General features: G+C 48.5%; 2 protein-coding genes across 2 annotated transcripts; both read right to left on the reverse strand.

Annotated features, from left to right (window-relative positions):
* Positions 1–3,914: 3,914 nt before the first annotated feature.
* On the reverse strand, positions 3,915–7,280 carry slc35d3 (solute carrier family 35 member D3). Its single transcript, XM_084700372.1, has 2 exons — positions 6,027–7,280; positions 3,915–5,635 (listed from the first exon to the last, which is right to left on the reverse strand). The coding sequence occupies exons 1-2, from the start codon at positions 6,460–6,462 to the stop codon at positions 4,776–4,778; spliced, it is 1,296 nt and encodes a 431-aa protein (XP_084556498.1). The 5' UTR covers positions 6,463–7,280; the 3' UTR covers positions 3,915–4,775.
* A 148-nt stretch (positions 7,281–7,428) lies between these two features.
* pex7 (peroxisomal biogenesis factor 7) lies at positions 7,429–19,988 on the reverse strand. Its single transcript, XM_084700373.1, has 10 exons — positions 19,094–19,988; positions 18,922–18,979; positions 18,512–18,662; positions 18,351–18,428; positions 18,111–18,219; positions 14,599–14,705; positions 14,337–14,450; positions 12,985–13,040; positions 10,562–10,661; positions 7,429–8,408 (listed from the first exon to the last, which is right to left on the reverse strand). Exons 1-10 carry the CDS (start codon positions 19,197–19,199, stop codon positions 8,325–8,327), a joined length of 963 nt encoding a protein of 320 aa, XP_084556499.1. The 5' UTR covers positions 19,200–19,988; the 3' UTR covers positions 7,429–8,324.
* Between the last annotated feature and the right edge of the window lie 633 nt (positions 19,989–20,621).

The following is a 20,621-nucleotide window of genomic DNA, read 5'->3' on the forward strand; positions in this document are numbered from 1 at the left end:
CAGAGCACCTCTACAGACCACTTCAGATAAAACAGAGTGTGTCTCTTGTCCTACAGAGACTCACATTCAGCATGAATGAATATGTGTAGTATAATACTTCTCCAATCAAATGATGTCACTATCACGCTGTGGTCAACAGGGGCCATGGGTGTCCTGTGGTGAAAGCACAGCTCTGAGGAGATGAGCTGGCACCCGATACCAGATGAAAATCATAAACAATAAAACTGGTTCAAATTATATATTGAGGGCTGTATGCGTGGTTGCGGGTGTTTGAGTATGTATGTGTGAGTATGTGCAGGTGTATGTGTGTGTACACAAGTTTGTTTCAAAAACGTTTAAACAAGGAATCCCTGAACTTTATTGAGAGCTCCAGGTTAGGAAATTGTCACATTGTCTGTCTGTTCTTTGTTGTGTGAACCTGTCAGGTATTTCCTCTATTGTATTGTACCTCTGCAGTTCCCAGAACGAGTCTGAACATGTTCCCAATCTGAGGTCAAAGGATATGATGGCACACAATACAGAAAAAGCTGTTTAGAATGACGGGACAAATTAGGGAGGACAATAGAGGAGAGGAGGAAGAAAGGAGGGGAAACGAGAGGAGGGTGAGAGAGGGGAGGAGATTCAGGGATTGTGAATAAGAGAGGAACTCTGTTCATGCTTTGAGAATGCCCCACACGATGCAATTATATGATTTTTTACTTATTTAATATCACATAAATTTGCCCAGAATATTCCTATTGATCCAATTGATGATAGGCCCATCATCTTTATTTATCTTGCCCTCTAAGGAAGCAAGTACATCTATATCATACACTATATGAAACACTGTACACTCATTTAACCACTAGAGAGCGCTGTATTCCTATTCCTCAGCCACCTCCTCTCCGCTCCTCTCTCTGAACAGGCTGTGGGAGAGCAGATATGGACTTTAGTTGCTGAGAGACGATTTCATGCTCAAACAAGTGTCATTTCTGTTGAGATGTGATAGCAGGGAAGGCAGCTTATCTGCAGTCTTTCTGTCCAAACTCAACATCTGTCTGCTGTTCTGTTATGCATTCATCCTGACAGAGGAGGAGAAATCTTGCTGGTCGCTGTGCTGCTGATTAAGCTCAGCTATGCAATTTTTATGCAGTGAGCCTGGAAGTCGAGGATATGGAGAATTACACAGAGACTCCGTCATTCAAAACTGTAGGCTTCGCTTTAAACCAGCCCACCCGCACCAACATACCATCAAAGTAAAGTCATCACACACACACGTGCATACACATACACACATGCACACACACACACCCACACACACACACTCCTCAGAGGAAGATGAAGGAGCTTACAGTATTAAGTCAGATTACTTATTTAATTTCAAAAGAGGTGAGAAAGAGTGTGTTTGTGTATTTGTGTGAATGAGTGTGTGAGCGTTTGTGTAGCTCTGTGTTATCTTTCTAAATGAGTGTTTTTATGTTTTACTGAGTGAAGATATAAAACTGGGCATGGACTGTGCTCACATGCATTTGTGTGTGTGTGTGTGTGTGTGTGTGTGGAGGTGGGGTGGTGGAAGGGGACATACTACTGTAACAGCCTCTGTCAATTCCTATGGACATACATGCGCACACACACACACACACACACACACAGACACACACACACATGTACACATCCCTCCCCCCCAGGTCTTTTACAGAGGCTGAGTGATCATAGTGATCATATCCCCAACAGGAAGTCCAACACAGGATCATCCAGCTGTCACACTCCTCAGAAGAACCACATGGACCCCCCTCTCCCCTAAGCCACCCCTCCCAGTGCTGTGGAAATCCAGCGTACAGGCTGTGTACAGGCTCCAATCCCAGGAACAGTATGTGCTAGTGTGTGTGTGTGTGTGTATTTGCTTCTGTACATGTGTCATCTTAATGTGTGTATTTGTGCAGGCTGTGTGGGGTTGTGTGTGTGATATGACATCATGAGTGCGGCGCTGCGGAGACCTGCTGTGCTGTGTAAACACAGGAGCATTCATGTTTAATCAGCAGAGAGGTGACAGGCGGGCCACTCACACGATGCGTTCAGCCTTTGTTGTTGAATGAATAACAGCCACAAAGGAAGCCAATAAGAGGAAATGAGTTTTGGACTCCTAATAAAGGTGCCTGCCCACATTACATCACGCTTGTACCTGTGTACGCTTAACAATCTTCTGACACCACAATGTTAGAAATCCTGAGTGACGGATGGGCAGTCACACTGTATTGGCAAGGTTAAGGGGAGGTAGTGCAGTGTGCTAATGTAGGTTAGAGGGAGATAGTATACAAAAGTAGGGTTAGAGGGAGGTGGCATATGAATAAAGTTTGAAGGGAGGTAATCAAATCGAATTAGCACTCCACCCCCTCGCCCCTTTCTCTCTCTCTCTCTCTCTCTGTTCACTTCTCTTCCTGCGTTCCTGGCTCCAGACAGCAGTTGTCGTATGTCTTGATTGGTCTGTCCTCCCCGGGATGAGAGGTCTTATCTCAGCTGAGTTGCTGGCTGTCTGAGCACACTCGGTCCCACCTAAGTATTTCGAATGCATTCTGGGATGGATTCTTCGGCAGGAAAATGCTGACGGGACATATAGGCTGGAGCCAGACGATTACCAGTGTTCTCCCTTCTTCTCTGCCTCTCTCCTTCTACCTCTCTCACCCTCCACTCCCTCTCTGTCTCTCTCCTTCTACCTCTCTCACCCTCCACTCCCTCTCTGTCTCTCTCCTTCTACCTCTCTCACCCTCCACTCCCTCTCTGTCTCTCTCCTTCTACCTCTCTCACCCTCCACTCCCTCTCTGCCTCTCTCCTTCTACCTCTCTCACCCTCCACTCCCTCTCTGTCTCTCTCCTTCTACCTCTCTCACCCTCCACTCCCTCTGTCTCTCTCCTTCTACCTCTCTCACCCTCCACTCCCTCTCTGCCTCTCTCCTTCTACCTCTCTCACCCTCCACTCCCTCTCTGTCTCTCTCCTTCTACCTCTCTCACTCTCCACTCCCTCTCTGTCTCTCTCCTTCTACCTCTCTCACCCTCCACTCCCTCGCTGCCTTTTCCTGGTCTCTGTCTCCTCTAGTGCCTTGCATTGCCGCCTCACAGCAAAAGGTCTTGGGTATAATTCCCACACAGGGCACTGTTCGCTGCTCAGGTGGGCTATCTTCTGGGCCTCCCTGTTTGGAGTTTGCATGTTCTACCTGTACTCACATGGGTTTGCTGCGCAAAAGTATCCTGATATTAAGACATGCAGAACAGATTACTCTCCTGCCTGTGTACCTGGCCAAGACATGGGGTGAGCACTTAAACTTGGCCCCTGATAGCCGTTGATCTGGCTGACCACTGCTCCTGGCTGGAGAGGAAGGTCAGCAGGATGGGACAAAGCAGAGAAAGAATGTCATCAATGGACACTCTCCAGAGTGTGTGTTACACAGAGTGTGTGTTGCCACTCCCTGCATGGGTGGGAGTCAACTGTCTGCCTAATAAACATTTCTTATTTTCATTATCCCCCCCTCACATACACACACACATTTCTAGAAGGTACTGTGTAAGGTATCATTTCAGTTTTAACCTCCCCCACCATCCTACCACACACACACAGATATGCTACAACAGTTCCTCCCTCCCTCTGCTAGTTGTGGTCTTCACAGTACAGTGACCCCAGAAAGAGCTGCTCAGGGCCTCCAGAGCAACAGCTCGTCCTCCCGGGGTTCCAATCTCCTGCTGACATCTGTGGATAGATGAAGTCTACAAGCAATGATCTCTAACACAAACACAATTACCTCATATCTCCCCTGCAGCATTTTGTTAGGTCTGTATTGTTTTGAGGTTTACTGAACCCAGTCTATTTGTAATTCAAAGATATTCTTCACTGGAGAAGGCTATTACCCTGGAAGAGATGAAAGAAGAAGTCTGGCACACAGGTTTTCATAAAAATGATTTTTTTTTAAATGATACTTTGCATTGAACATGCAACTGGACCTTGCTGTTGCTCCACTCTCAAATATCACAATGTTTTGGACTGCACAAACTCTGGACAGGTGTTACAATACGTGCAAATTGAATTAATATTACAAAATAATAATTCATCCTATCAACCCACTGTTGCACAGAACAAGCCATTCAATTCAGCTGGAGTCATTTGTGTGACCTTTTGTGGTGTGTATGTATGGGATGTGTGTTTGCATTTGGTGTGTCTGTGTGACGTTTGTATATGTGTATGTGTGTGTGTTTGTGTGTGTGGTGTCAGTGGTTGTTGGGATGTATTATTTTAACATTAAACTTTTTACCATAAATGTATGCCTTTATGGATCAACCACAAACACATCTTTTATTAATATGACTGAATCAATATAAAACATTTAAACATCTCTCTAAATGTTTTGTATAAATAGACAGTATATTTCCTCCAGTTCATATAAACAGGTAATCTTCTTAAAAATACTTTGTTTCCTGAAGAGCTTGTCTTACAGATGGACCATTAAACACCACAACAAAAACACACTGATCTAGAACCTTCCATCTCTGCTGCAGGCCTACAGGCAGACAGACGAACGGACAGACACTACATGCACCCTCCGTCTGTAGAAGAGAGAGATGGAGAGAGAAAGAAAGAGAGAATGAAAGAAAAAAAGAGAGAGAAATACAGAAAGAGAGGGACGGAAGGAAGAGAGGAAATGGCGAGAGGAATTACGACAGAGGGAGAAAGGGAGAGGGAAAGAGTGAGGAAAGAGACGGGGGGGGGAGAGAAAGAGAGCGAGAGAGCAAGAGAGGGGACGCCCGTCATCAGGGACTCTGCACCTCCATGTTATCTATCAGAGTGTCTTTCTTCATAAACTGCAGGTTCCGGACGGACCTCCAGACCCCAGCGTAACTATCACTGACAGCCTGTCCTGGCCCCGCCAGGCCCCCCAGGCCCCCCCGGGCGGCCCCAGAGTCCAGGGGCTGGTTCTCACAGTGGAAGGCCTCTCTCTGCATCTCCAGCAGCTCTGCATCCGTCATGACGTACTGCTGAGGGGCGTCTGCTGCCTCGGCGGGGGGAGCAGCCAGCTCCCCGTTCCCCAGCCCCCCCTCGTCTCCACCCCCGGGGGGCTTCTCTGTGTAGGGCTGTCCGGCGGGCCTGTCCTCCTGCTCCGCCCCCTCCAGGTCCTGGTACAGGCTCTTCCTCTGGGTCTCATAGTACTTGACCACGCAGTAGATGATGGAGCCCACTGTGTTGACCACCACGCCGGCCACAAACAGCCGCGTGGGCTCCACGTCGGTGAAGGCCACCATGCCCACCGTGATGGTGGCGATGCTCTTCACCACGCCCACGAAGCTGGTGGTCACGGCCGAGTTGATGTAGGTGCAGTGGAGCGTGGTGAAGTTCATGGCACAGCCGATGACGACGCAGAACACAAAGATGCCTGTGATGTAGGGGTTGTTCCAGCCGGCATAGGTCCACATGTGGATGGCATCCATGCTGACCAGGGAGCACACCAGCAGCACCGGGGCCGCCATGATGGCAATGGCGTACTGGGCGGTGAGCGGGCCGTAGTCGCTGTCGCTGCTGGTCTTCTGGATCAGGACCAGGTAGGAGGCGTGGATGATGACTGCCAGCACCCCTGTCACGTAGCCGAACGGATCGCCGGTCAGGTCACCAGCACCTGGAGAGGGACGGACGGGAGGGAGAGGGAGAGAGGGAGAGAGAGAGGGAGAGAGGGAGAGAGGGAGAGAGGGAGAGAGAGAGAGAGAGAGAGAGAGAGAGAGAGAGAGAGAGAGAGAGGGGAAGCGCTTGACACAGTGTTAAACTTCACACACATCCCCACCCAACGGCAGTAAAATTACAAAACTTATCCTGAAGAAAATACCGAATCTAAAACTACAGAAGCGTATATACCAATACATTCTCAGAAGCGCTTGCAAGGCAATACATTTGATTCAATTGTAATCACTGCAAATCATGTGCGTAAAATCAATATGTGGGTCCATTTTTCGGATATAATTCATTCGTTTCAAAGTCCATACTTTAATTACAAAAAGACTGATCGGTCTTACCGGCTAGAGCAGCTCCACCGGTCGTGATAACCACTGCCGTGATAACTCCCACGGATGGGATACCGTTTTTCAAGATGCAGACTCCTATACCGAGCGTAACGAGAGGTAGGCACCGTTTAAACACCACGTACATAGGCAGGCTGAGTCCTTTGAGAGACCAGAGAGTCAAGGTGGACTGCAGGGTGGACAGAATGCAAACCCCCCCGAACACCTTGGCCAGCTGCAGACTGAAGGGGGGGATGTCCACTTTCCCCAGCCTCCGCAGGATCTCCAGAGTCAGCGCCGCGGTCGAGCTGGTCAGGAACTGGATAAGAGTGAGGTAGTTGAAGTGATAAGTAGTGATAAGAAATTTTAACAAAATGTTCAAAGATCCCGAGAAAAATCCGTGCGCCACTGCGACTGAGATGCCTAGCAGACGACCTTTACAAAGTTCCATGGTTGAACTCTGAAATCTCCCGTTACGCGCGAACAACACAAGAAAGAGTATACAAATACAACGAGTGAATGTGCGCCCCCAAGCCCCGTGCAACAGACTGGTCCACAAAGGCTGTACTACTGGAGCGCGCGGCTGTAAATGTCTAAGTTATTAACGTCAAGCACAAATCAATTGGCTTCCAAGACCCCGTCCGTAGAAGAAATCAGAGGTGGATTCCAATAGGGTGAGCAGATCTTTTGGGGTTGGATATGCTGACGTGTTCCGTTTGAATGCGCGTTTTCATCAATTAGCTGACCTCTTCAGCGCTCAATTCAGGGGATTCCAGCTTTTATAGTTTGGCCGCATGCTGTGGTCAGCTCGACATGCAGAGCATTTATGGAGTACAGCCCGGTACAATACAGTTACAGTGCACTGTACAGTCCTAAACCAGCGCTTCCTTAGAGCATGAAGGGGGTAAGGCGCAACACTTGGCGCTGAACTTGCTGAGTGCAGTCTGACACTGGTGCCGCACAGCGGTAAGCTTTTGCCTTCGAGACGGGCCCGGGGAGAGGAACAAACCCACTCACCGGGACGGACTTTCCCTGTTGTATTTACATATTGCGGTCCCGTTTCCCCCCGGACCAATTGGAAAGCTCGACAGGCGCATGAAATCGTCATAAATTACACCGCTGTGTTCTCGCCCCGTGCCGAACAGCAGACTGCCTACTGGACAAACTGAGTCGTTTGTTCTCTTTATTATTCAACAGCAGAAAGCGGCTTTGAGTGCATGCAGCACCGTTATCTCAAACCCCGCGCGTCTGTCCGTGATTGATCCTTCCTAAACACACAATTAAAACTGTCATTTGGATGACACTATCCACACAATAGGCATGGAATCATGTTCACAATGTTTAATTAACATAAACAGAGGCATGCTCTCGTGATATCATAAAATCAACTCTTATTTATAAATTATACAAAATCCTGTTACCGTGTACATATCCATGTAGTTTATTTAGCTCAGTATCTGTTTGCGCTTAAGAGCTCAAATCAGAACATGATTAAAACAATAATAACCAGGTCTAATATAAATTAAATGAATGCACTTTTCTGACTGAGTACAAAGGAAGACAGCAAATCCATTCTCTCCAAACACATCAGTTAATTACTGATGACTCATTCCAGCCGAAGTCACAGTAAATTGTGGCCTTCTTCAGGCCCTGTCATCTCCTGCCACTCTGCCTCAAATAAAACCCTCAAAGAGATGGAAGGAGAGCGGGGCTGCACGGGGAGGCGGATAGAAAACCCGTTATGTTACGAATATTAACGGAGAAAAAGTAGTCCCCTGAGGACTGTTCGTTAGGTTCATGACAGTTAGCAGGCGCCTGTTTGCAAAACTAATTCACCCGCGTTAAAGCGGAGGGAGACATGTGATTGGCTAAGGTCTCTAGGAGGGCAGAACCTTTTTCCAATCACCAGACAATACATTTTCATACAGAACTTAAGTACATAATATTGGTTGCACTCAGAAAAAGGCACAGTACACACACACATGCACGCACACACAGAAATGCATGCACATACAGGCATGGACACACACACACACACACAGCTTCTTTCAGTAAGGCAAGTGGGGAGGAATCCCCCTCATCATCATCAATATTGCTCCCTCTACAACAGGAGGTATATGTGTGTGCGTGAAAGAGAGAGAGAGAGAGACAGAGTGTGTGTGGGGGGTGGGGGGATACCCCAGCAATCTTCTAATAGCTTCGCTATGACAACCATTGTCAAGTTCTGGCAACACCACTATTGCAGTCACTGCGGTGATGGAGCTTCATCGTCGTGCCAACAGTCCTGGGCCCAGCCCTGTGATCAGGTGACCTCTATGGAGGGCTGGGGGGAGGGGGCATGGCCAGACAGGGGGGTGTGTAGACCTTCACAGTCTCATCCCAGGAACAGTCCACCACCTGAGAACACACCACACTTCAGTTACCACACACACACCATCACACACACTCCCTCACGTCTCTCAGGTTCCAAAAGGTTTTCCACACACAGATACACTCCCACACACGCCTGCCCGCTGACACTCAGAATACACAAAAACAGGCTTGAACTCACATGTAAACACACACACAAACACACAAGCTTTCCCTTTCTTAAGTAGCCCTTTAAGGGATGCAATAACAGTTGCCATAGAGGTTGAATTATGATTAATCATAGTGTTGTTCTTATTGTGTTCAACATGGTACAGAGTCTGCTAGTTAAAACAAACAATCACCCTGCAATTTAATCCTGCTTTTGAAGCACCTTCAAAGACAGTGGAAATGGGCTTTTCCAGGCAGACTATACTGGAGAACACAAAGGGGTTTTGTGATCACCTAAAGCTTTCTAACCAAGATCACGGACTGACTCTGGCCACACGCTTTCATCTACCACTCTAGAACACAGACACACACACACTCACAGACAAAAGCTGTTTGTGTAACATGTTCCTTTTAGTTTAACCCAACATTAACTTCTCCTCTCCCAACTTCTCTACTCTGTGTATATATCTGTGTGAGAGAGTGTGTATATGTGTGTGTGTGTGTGCGTGAGTTCATTATACCAGAGTGAAGACTGACACGGTTGCCAAGTAGCTAGCCAATGACTCATCCATTGAGGGAAGAAATACCCTCCATTAATTACTTTAATGCAAACAGAGAGGAAACACAGGGCAACACTGCAGCAGAGTGAGGAGAGGAGGAGGAGAGGAGGGTAGGTACCATCTAGACACTAATGGCCCCTCCCCTCCCTCCTCCATGGTAGGTACCACCTAGTCCAACCGTCACCCTACCCAGGTGATAAATGACCTACTGCCAGGCAGCCACACAGGCAGACAGGCTGTAATTACAGGACTGCTTAAGGGAGGGGGTGAGGTCTTTAAGACGAGCGACGAGGCTTCCTGCTGAGAGGGGGATGTGGACTATGGGTGTGTGTGTGTGAGAGGGGGGGGGGTCAGCTGCTCAGACCACTGCACTACCTGGACAGGTGATCCATCAGGTATAGAGAGAGGGGGAGGGAGGAAATGGGAGGGGGGAGAAAGACAGGAGTATGGGGCTAGAGCAAGAGGCCAGAGTAGAGCAGAGCATAGTAAAGTAAAGAATAAAAGAGCAGAGAATAGTAAAGTAAAGAATAGAAGAGCAGAGAATAGAAGAGTAGATCACAGAAGGATGAAGTAGAGAATAGAAGAGTAGATCACAGAAGGATGAAGTAGAGAATAGAAGAGTAGAGCAGACATGGTGTACACAGTTACTACCCCTAACTTAGTCACCATATAGTGATGAGGGATAGATGACTAGCACACTGGTAGCTAGTTGTAAACAGCAATTAGCCTGTCTAGGGTGCTTAAAGGTCTGTGTGTGTGATGGACAGCTCTTTGCTCCTGTTGTTCTTCCATCATGCTGAGTGGCTGTGTCAGTGCTCTGTACTCTCCAGGGAACACTGTGTGTGTGTGTGTGTGTGAGACAGAGAGTGAGAGACAGTGAATGAGAGAAAGAGTGTAAGAGAGCGGGCCTATGGTTCTATGTGTGTGTGGGAGAGAGAGAGTGTGGTTCTTGTGTATGAGTGTTAAAGCAGTGAGACAGAAGTCCAATGTCTGGAACACTGTGTGACAAGGTTTGACCAGGAAATTAAAAGCTGCCAATTAGAGGGACTGATACTGCCATTTCATCTTGGATATGACCACACACACAACAGACATGATACAAGCCAATCAGGCTGAGCCCCCATGAACAGGACAGGCCATGTGTAAACATGCATCACTACCACAGCTTAACCCCAACCACAGATAAATCCCCTCATGAATGAGGCCGTGTGTACATGCACGTGTGTCTATCCGGAGGGAGGGGAACGCCAGAGTGACATATCCAATTCCTGCTAAACACACTCAAGTGCAAACACACACTTGTTCTTCTCGCTCGCTCTCTCGCTCTCTCCCCCCCCCCCCCGAGTCCTATAGCTCGGTCCTCTCTGAGGAGTTCCTGCCCAGGTAACAGGACTGCAGGCACAGTGATGGAAGGACATGGACTGCACAGAGGAGTGTGTGTGTGACCATATACTATATGTGTGTGTGTGTTACCTGGTCAGGGATGTGCAAATTGAAGTCCAAGCCACAGACAAATTCTGAGTGATGCTCCAGGGTCTCCAGAAGGGGGTTGGGTCTGGAGTGGTCCCATAACCTGTCAACACATGCACCAATACTGGCCAATCAGACAGAGCTCTTATCAACATAAACTCTGACACAGCCTTATCAGAGGCAATGGGTTTGAACATAGCAGCTTATACGTATGGTAGAGCAGAGAGTGAATAGAGAAAGAGAGAGAGAGAGAGAGAGAGAGACTGGAGTCCAGGTCAAGACAATCAAGCTAATTGAACGTTGTCGTTTCTCAACTCGAGTGACAGCCGAATGGGGGCCAAAGTCCTGACACAGCTCTCTGCCCCCCCCCATTCCCTCCTAGCCTTGTCTAGCCCAGTCAAATGCTGCCCATAACAACCTAACCTTGACTAACCCTGCTTACAGCAGTCTAACAGAGCCTAGCCTAAACAATCCTAGTCTAACCCTATCCAGCCCAGCCTGGTTAAACCCACCCCAGCCCGGTCTAACCGTGCCTAACACCACAGAAGTCATTTCACCACCACTACACTCATTCACCCACTCTGCAAATGGAATGACATCACTCCTCCTTAAATAGTTCCCCAGACTCCAGCACCATTAGACACTGCTGCTCGCTCAACTGCACTTCAAACAATCTGCGAGTGGGGATTTCAACTGTGCTGATGAAGAACACTGCAACTGCAGAGCAGCACCAGTACTAAAATAGAGCTCGACTTTAGAACTGCAGTAGGGCTCCAGTAGTTAACACTGTACCAGTTGGTCCACGTCATTTCAATCCCTAGTAAATCCCACAAGCATGGTTTAGCTCTATTGTTTTTTAATAATAATAAAGCTCTTATTGATGTACCACCTTTCCACAACCAAAGATGACATACAGAGGAATACAACAAAAAGGATGTATGCACACACACATAAACACACACATAAGCACACACACAAAACTGACCAGTAGACAAAGGGAAAGGTGACTGGAGGGATGGAGACAAACATGCTGTGATCACATGCAACCTCGTCTGTGCTCCCATAGAAGAACTGAGATTTACACAGGTGACCACTTTTTTCACGCAAGTAGGTGGGTTTTGTCTTTGTGCACGGTATGCATGTGTGTGTGTGTGTGTGTGTGTGTGTGTGTGTGTGTGAGAGAGAGAGAGAGAGAGAGAGAGAGAGAGAGAGAGAGAGAGAGAGAGAGAGAGAGAGAGAGAGAGAGAGAGAGAGAGAGAGAGAGAGAGAGAGAGAGAGAGAGAGAGAGAGAGAGAGAGAGAGAGAGAGAGAGAGAGAGAGAGAGAGAGAGAGAGAGAGAGAGAGAGAGAGAGAGAGAGAGAGAGAGAGAGAGAGAGAGAGAGAGAGAGAGAGAGAGAGAGAGAGAGAGAGAGAGAGAGAGAGAGAGAGAGAGAGAGAGAGAGAGAGAGAGAGAGAGAGAGAGAGAGAGAGAGAGAGAGAGAGAGAGAGAGAGAGAGAGAGAGAGAGAGAGAGAGAGAGAGAGAGAGAGAGAGAGAGAGAGAGAGAGAGAGAGAGAGAGAGAGAGAGAGAGAGAGAGAGAGAGAGAGAGAGAGAGAGAGAGAGAGAGAGAGAGAGAGAGAGAGAGAGAGAGAGAGAGAGAGAGAGAGAGAGAGAGAGAGAGAGAGTGGAAGAGAGGCAGCTCTAATGAAATACAGCACAGTAATCTGCTTGGAGTAACTCAACCACTCACGACTCAGATCAATAAAACATAACATGGCACTGAGCCAGAACTCAACAGCTACACCGCCCACCCTCTCTCCCACCTTCCCTCTGTCGCTCTATCCATCTCTCTCTCTTTCTCCCTCTCCCACCCAACCTCTCTCCTGCCTTCCCTCTGTCGCTCTATCCCTCTCTCTCTCTCTCTCTCTCTCCCACCCACCCAACCACCCACCCACCCACCCACCCACCCACCCACCCTCCTTCCTTCCTTCCTTCCTTCCTTCCTTCCTTCCTTCCTTCCTTCCTTCCTTCCTTCCTTCCTTCCTTCCTTCCTTCCTTCCTTCCTTCATTCCTCTCTCCCTCTTTCCTTCCTCCCTCCTTAATTCCAAACTCCCTCCCTCCATGCATCACCCCCTCCATCCGCCTGTAATATTATTCTGGAACCTAGACGATGATCTCCATGGAAAGTTAATGTCTATATCCCAGCCCAGATGAAGACACTCATAAAGCGGATGCAATCTAGCCTTAAATTACAGGTTTTATGACCCTGGAGCTCCAAGCCGTCTCCCGGCTTCCCTATCGCCGGAACATCTCCGTGTTGGAGCTCCTGCTGCCTGGCTGTGCCTGCTGCTGAAGCCCCTCCCCCCTCAGCACGCCTACATCACCAGCCACAGCCTGCAGGATGCTGCATGTCATCATCACCATGGTCCCACAGCTGTTAGGCTCACCTGACAGTGAAGTCATAGGAACAGGAAGCCAGCTTTGTCGGACTGTACGGTGAAAACTGGAGAAAGAGAGAGAAAGAGAGAGAATGAGGAAGGGATTCAAAAAAGAGAGAGAGTTTAGGGACATAGGGGAGAGAGAGCAAACACTGTGATTTCACTGTGAGTGGATGATATCTGCGTGTTGTGCTGCTGTTCAGAACACCTGATGCAGTTCAGCTGAGTGGGGAGCAGGGCTGGGTGATTACCATGCCTAGGAGTTTGCCCCATTAACAGAACAGAGGGCACAGGAGACAGCGGAGACAGAGAGAGATACAAGGAGGCAGGAGATACGATGAGGCAGGGAACGCCAGCTAATAAACTCAATCTGTTGGACCTGTGGGGCCTTTGATTTAGCTTAATAAATTGCTGCTCTCATCTCACTCTGCATTAACCGGTCAGCCTCTGCCAAGTACTGCTAATAGCTCCTCTCTCTTTCGTTATCTCCCTCCTTCTTTCTCATCCTTTCTCATGATCTTTTTCTTTCTCCCTCTTTGTGCCCATCTCTCCTGGTTGCTCTACCTGTTTCTTCCACCACTGAATCTCCCTATCTTTCCCCCTTCTTTATCCAAGTCTGTTTTACTGTCTCTTTTTGTCTCCTTACTCTTCTACTATCTCACCCTCCTCCTCTCATTCGCTCTTTCAGCTTGGTAAATCCATACCGGTTGGCAGGTTTGTCCAGATAGTGACAAGTTCAGAATGAGGTGTCTGAAAGCCCTGCTGGATCGATTAGTACTGCCTGCTGAAACGCTGCTCTGGGATCAGCTGCCACTGCCTGAGAGAGAGGTCAGCACACTGGCCGTTGCTCCTTGCTGTGTGTGTATTTTGGGGATTTGTGTGTTTTTCCAGAGTTCATCCAGTATCATGTGACACCAGACACCCATTGTGCAGTGCGGTGTATGTCTGTGTGTGTGGAATGAAGTCAGTTCTGTTTAATCTGAGTAATTGGGGCCAGTTTAGCCGAGCGCACAGCTGGCCGGCGTTCCCTCAAACTCCATTAAACACATCTGTGAGAGAAAATCTATAGCTGTCACCAAACACACACACACACACGGGCAGACACCCACACACACACACACACACCCACACCGCTTGTGAGTAGAGCCAGACCACAGATGTCTGACTTGTTAACTCCATTTAGCTCTGCTCTTTGATCATGTCAAGTGCAGATACCCAGTTAGCACCGGCTATCAGTGAGAGCTCCTGTGTGTGTGTGTGCACTGTAGAATGGGCTGTTTCCTGACTCGTCTCCAACAGATTCTTAAAGCTCACAAACTGAGAGTATCAGTACATGTGTGTGTGTGTGTGTGTGTGTGTACCTTGACTCTGCGTACAGCATAGGAGTGTCCCAGTAGCTGAGACAGGGGTTTCCTAACGTTCCGAAGGTCCCACACACACAGAGAACAGTCCACCGCTCCGGTCACCAGCACATTCTGGAAAACACACATGTATATACACACAAACACACACACAGATCCACACACGCACACAGGGTTAACACAGACCGTAACACACTCAAGACTCAAGGAACTTAGATCTTAAATCTGTATGACGCAGGGAGGAACAGCATAGGGGTGGTACCTGGTCATATTTGCACCAATCACAGCTCAGGATCTCAGCATTGTGGGCAGATATGGCCAATCGGCATGAGCCGGATTTCACGTCCCAAACCCTCAGGGTGCCGTCACCTGCAGACATGGTCACAGGGTGACAGGGATGATACAGGACCTACTTCAAGTGTGTGTCTCCCTGTTCCCTCATAGACAGCTCTGGAGATCCTGAACCAGAGATTGAGAGAGGATCAGGAGAGGTGGAGGAGAGACATAGAGAACAGGAGCCATGGAGAGAGGAGCAATGAGATGAGCAGAGAGAGGAGCAGGTCTGGGAGGCTGGGTTTGAACTCCTGCAGTGTCCTAGTCACACATCACAGCTCTTCACTTAGCCAGACCTCTCCATGCTCTCCAACTGCCTGTGTGTGTGTACACGTGTGTGTGTGTGTGTACGTGTGTGTATCCACCTCAATGCTGTCTGGCTCCATCTAACACAGGGGCCCTGGAGCATGACGCTCATTTCAGGGGCCACTTAACCTCTTCCTCCTCCTCAGTATTGTGTGTGTGTGTTTGAAAGGAGAGGGAAAGCATGTGTGTGGGTGGATTCCTGGAACAGCAGAGACTGGAAGAGGGCGCAGTATGTGTGTATGCATGTGAATGCGTGTGTGAGAAGGAGAGGGGGGGAGACGGGGGAAAAGAGGGAGAGAGAAAGGGGGGAGAGAGAGGGAGTGGGCTCTCGCAACAGAGAAGGCCAGCCATGTGACTGCGACAATCCCACCACGTCAGCCAGAGCTACCCCAGGTTTGCTATAGGATACTCCCCCACTCTCCTCCTCCTCCCCTCCGCTCTCTATCACGCTCTCTCCTTCTCCATCTTACTCTCTTCCATCCTTCTCTCTCTCTCTCTCTCTTCTCCAACTGCATGGTATCCCTCCAAATCCTTTTTTTGATGTGTGTGTGTGGGTATTCGTGCGTGTGTGTTGTAACTGTTCCCTTTCCTCTGCAGTGGAGAATGACCTCAGCCAACGTTCAGGGTCTACTACACATGTCAATGGAAACCTGCAACATCAGCGTAACACACACACACACACACTTTCTCTCTCTGCCAAGCTAAAACACCGTACTAAGGACAGTGTGTGTGAAAGTGTAAAGCAGTATTTTTCCAAGCAGCCAAGTGTATATGGGAGAGTGTGAAACCTACTCATGTACATCATGTTCCATATAGTGGAGATGAAGGGTGGAATCTCCTCAGGCAGCTATGCAGGATGCATGTACATCTGTCATGGTTTGTGAGAGGGCCTGTGTTTCTGACTAACTGCTGTGATGGAGCTTTAGTTGAACAATCATTTCCCCCCCCATTCTTATCATAAACAGGATAGTGTCCACCTGGTCTCCCATCCTCTGGACCTCCTTCCTTTGTCCCTCCTTTCATATCTCCAATCTTCATCCCTACAACTCCACATAGTTTAACCCTCCTTCCATCACTCTCTCCATACTTCATCCCTCCTTCTGTCCATTTCTCCATTCATCCTTCCATTTCTCCATCTCCACATCATTCATCCCTCCTTCCCTCAATCCCTTATCCCTCCATACATCCATCCATTTCTCAATCCCTCTTCCCTTCCTTGCTTCCATCTCTCCATCCTTCATCTCTCCTTCCCTCGACAGTGTTCTAATTCCATTATGCTTCAGAAAGGACTCAGGCTGAGGAGAAAACCCTCTGGCAATTATGAAAGCAAATTACCATGGGGGGGATGGGGGGAGTAGGATAGGGGAGGAGTAGGTAGAGACATATGATGATGGAGGGTGGAGGGAGAGGATGGAGGGTGGAGAGGGGGTGGGGTCTGGGGAAGAGGAGGGAGGAATGAAACTGCTCTAAAGTTTGTACAGAGAGATTGTGAGTCTTTGCCTGTGTGTTGTGTGTACTGTAAGTGTGTGTGTGTGTGTATGTATGTGTGTGTATGTATGTGCCAATACTGAGTGTGTGACCTAGATGCTGGGGCGGAGCTGAGCCCTGATTGGTTTAGCTGCCATGGGCGCCCGTGATATGGTTAATTGGTTGGATCTAAGACGAAGATATTCACACACACACACACACACACAATCCTGGTGAGGGGGTGGGGGTTGTCTCTGCTACTCATCTTTGAGAAAGGGTGAGGGTGAAATGGGTATGGGAGTAGAGTCGGCGGGTGAGGTTGTGGGAGACCCCGATAAGAAGGCTTAATCAAGAGCTGAACAACACCCCTCCTCACAGATCCAACCTCTCACACACACACCACTTCTCTGTCAGTTCTTCAAAGACACCCCTCACCCTGAAGAGTCTCTGCCATGCCACTTCCGGGAAGCAACATTCCAACACTCACCCTCTGCCGAGCATTCAGGCCCAAGCTGCACCCATGACACACACACATACATACATAACCCTTCTAGAGTACAATCTTACTTAATACTCGAGCAGGTCTCTGACAGCATCCACTGCTGAGCAGAGGGCAGCAGGCGTACTCCCTGAGGGTCTGTTGCTGTCCCTGCTGAAGATGCTCTCCTGTTTCTACACAGCTGCTCTGGCGTCGTCTGTGTGCATGGTCCCTCCCTGCTCATCCCTCGGCTGAAGTTTCAGACCACAGTTGAGAAACAGGTCACCCCTGACCCACCACCCCCGGTGTACAGAAGCAGACACGATGGGGCCATTTGCTTGTGAGTGTGTGTGTGTCCATCTGTGTGTGTGTGTGTATGTGTGTGTATCTGAGTGTATAATTCTGTGGTATCGTGACATCAGCAGCATCCCCCCTGGCTCCAGGCAACAGGTTCAGCAGCATGGAAGTGTGATCATATGCTCTGTGTGTGTGTGTGTGTGTGTGTGTGTGTGAGACAGTGCATTCTGGTCCCATGACTGTTCCAGCAGATTTTTGTAAGATAACAGTGATATTCTGTGGTACTGAGGTTCAGGCTGAAGCTGGTACTAGGTTCCTAATGTTACTGGTGCAGGTACTGGGTTTGGAGCGAGGAAGGGTGAACTGTGTCAGAGGGCTGCAGGCAAACTGTGGAGCAGGACAGACTGATAGGATCTCTACTGCCGGGGATAATGGACCTGCTCTGCTTAATGACCACCTGTTAAGATGGAGTGTATCAGTTTGAGAGTGAGTGTGTGTGCGTGTGCATGTGTGTGTGAGATAGAAGATGGTGCAGGTGAGTATCTATGTTGATTGTCCACTCAGGCTAAACTAATCATACTGATCTATAAACTCATCAAACAGACTTCCTGTGCGATAAGGAAGACTGATAAAAGAGTTGAATTGCTTAACCTCTCCTCCTCCTCCCTCTCCCCTCCGCCTCTCCTCCTGCCCCCACGTATTCTTTCAGACACAGAGGCAGCAGAGAGTTTCCACGCACTAACCTGCTTAGGCAGCAGCTAAACAAAGAGGCAGGTTGGCAGCTAGTTGGTCTGATTAGACAAGCCTCCTGCTCCAGCAGAGGGGGCCTGCAGAGGCTGCAATGCCACCATGTGGCGGAGGGAGGTACATCAGGGTCTCCGACACAAGCTCACCTGAGGCTGAAGCAAAGCATGCTGGGATGTGGGGGGACCAGATGGTGCTGTAGATGACCCCCTCGTGACCCTGGAAAGTACACAGGGATTGGCTGCGGCTTGGGTCCCACTGTCAGAAAAGAATACAGATCAGAAGGACAGACACAATCAGGCAGACAGAGTGACACACAGACAGGCATACAGACAGAAATAGAGACATACAGACAGAAAGAGAGACAGACAGACTATTATTTTACTCACCACCTTAGCAGTGCGGTCCCAGGACCCAGAAACAACCAAGTTCTCATCTCGGGTCTGGCTCCAGTCGACAGAATACACCTAGGGGAACACAGGTTAAAACATGTTAGAGGTGGGCTAGGTGGTGTGTGTGTGTGTGTGTGCTTGGCTGCCTGCCTGACTACCTCTTGAGTGTGTTCCTTCAGAACCTGCAGAAGTCCAGCTTGATTGCCTAAGTCCCACAGCTGCAGGGAGCCATCTCCTCCCCCGGTCACCAGAACATGTTCGTTTCTCTCACTCCATGACACGTCAAACAGACCATCCGTCCACTCCAAACTTGGGGAGAAGGGTGACAGAGAGATACAAAATGACAGAGGGTTTTGAGAGAGTGAGAAGGGCTTGTTAACTCCCGCTGTGCCTGGCATCCTTCATTCCACTGCTCCCTGTTCTTCCCTGCTTCTCTTCCAGTGTTAAACCAAGCTCTGTCTGAAGTCTGGGTTATGTAACAAGGAGGTCTTCTTGGTCTAGTAGTACACTAGCTGTACTCGTCTGAGCTGATGTCGTTGGAGCAATAACATCAATAACGGTTCATTACCTTCTGACCAGACCGATGGCTGTGTCCGACTGCTCCAACACCAGCAGTGTCCCCCCACCTGCATGAACACACACATGCACACTACATGAGTAGGACTACACTCTCATCTATGTTGGGTCACCATGGGTCGTATCACAAGGCCCCCAATTAAGCTCGAAGATACGTTAGCCACCTGCTATTCCGTAGTGTTGGGACGTTGCACAGGCCAAGCGTGTGGGCAGGAACGGTGAGATCTCCACTGCGTAACCATGTCGGGCAGGGGAACGGAACGTTTTCATATTGTTCTCACCCCTGTGCTAGACAGCTGGGAGTACACTGTCACACAGAACTTCAGTAGATCAATATTGGATAGCGGTAGGTCTCCTCGAAGTTCGACTAACAGTTTTCCGGCTGAAAGTTGCAGCTTTGCACACTAAAGCCAAAAACTACGACAATCCCAAAATAATAGTCTGAAATGTAGGAAAGGGTATGCATTGTGTAAAATGCTAATAGGCTACGAAGTTTTTCGACACATGTCAATTGTTTTTTGTCTGCTACGGTTTCCACACACTTCCGTGTTTTCGTTGTCTGACAGGTCACCTTTTCGTCACTGCTATGCGACGAGCATCAACTGAACTAACAGCTGCCATGCTAACTTCAAACACAAGGTGGCGCCATAGGTGGCGCTGATTCCTCTAAAACGCAGCAGTTCAAGGTTATGAATGCGACTGCAACTTTGAAGCAGGGTTCGATGAGTGTCATGGTAATGAGTTAAGTCTATAGCTTTGGTGGAGTAAACAACCACTCGTGTTTTTGCACTGTGAAACAATATCAAATTACCTTAGGATCAGATGTAGGCCTAAGCTACAGGTGTCTATGTTGGCAGCCGACTGATGTTTATGTATTTTAAAAGTTACATTTCTATTCATGCAATTATATTGTTTTGTTTTTATAATAGGAGTGCTGGAGGGATCTAGTCATTGGACATAGCCTACTGTCAGAATCTGTAGCAAAACCCCTTACAATTAAAATGTCTTATTTCAGAGATCCAGCAACACCTTCAATAATTTTGGCTATTGTTTTAGAGTGGCCTATAGGCCTAATCTAGAATCATTCAAAGCGAATGAAAGTTGTTGTGATATGAACAAATTCTACAGAGCGTAATAAGACTGTTCTGGCTGTTTTTACAGTAACAAAGTAGCCTAGGTAATGGCATTGCCATGATGGAATGTTGAATTGAAAACATCAAATTCCTATCCGTATATTTAATAAATCATCCTACACGGTGCGAATAAACGAATAGCCATTAGCCCGTGGACCCTCCCGCCGCCTGACAGTTGGGCCCTAATGATGGTTCTCCGGGTCATGCGCACGCCAGATTTATGACGGTCACTTCAAAGCGGCTGGTGTGGCGTGAGAACGGGCCTCGGTAGGAGCAGATAACTCCTGGATTTATGGTCGGTGGCCGTTCCCATGCTTGTCGCCGAGCCAGCAGTCGCTGTTTGTCCTAATCCCCATTCACTTGGAAATTCAGATACTTTCTTCTCTTAAGAATTTAATGGTTTGACAGTGATTTACCGATGTAAATCTCTCTACCAGAACTGGGATAAAGGACATGGATTAGCCGCGTAAAGAGCCCCGTCTTGAGGAGGTGTGACCGGGTTGTTTTGCTTTTATATGCTGTTCAAAACAGCAGTTAGTCAGGGGCGGTCATACTGATG

Source organism: Hypomesus nipponensis, chromosome 6, assembly GCF_054491055.1.
Source record: "Hypomesus nipponensis isolate SF chromosome 6, ASM5449105v1, whole genome shotgun sequence".
Classification (NCBI taxonomy): domain Eukaryota; kingdom Metazoa; phylum Chordata; class Actinopteri; order Osmeriformes; family Osmeridae; genus Hypomesus; species Hypomesus nipponensis.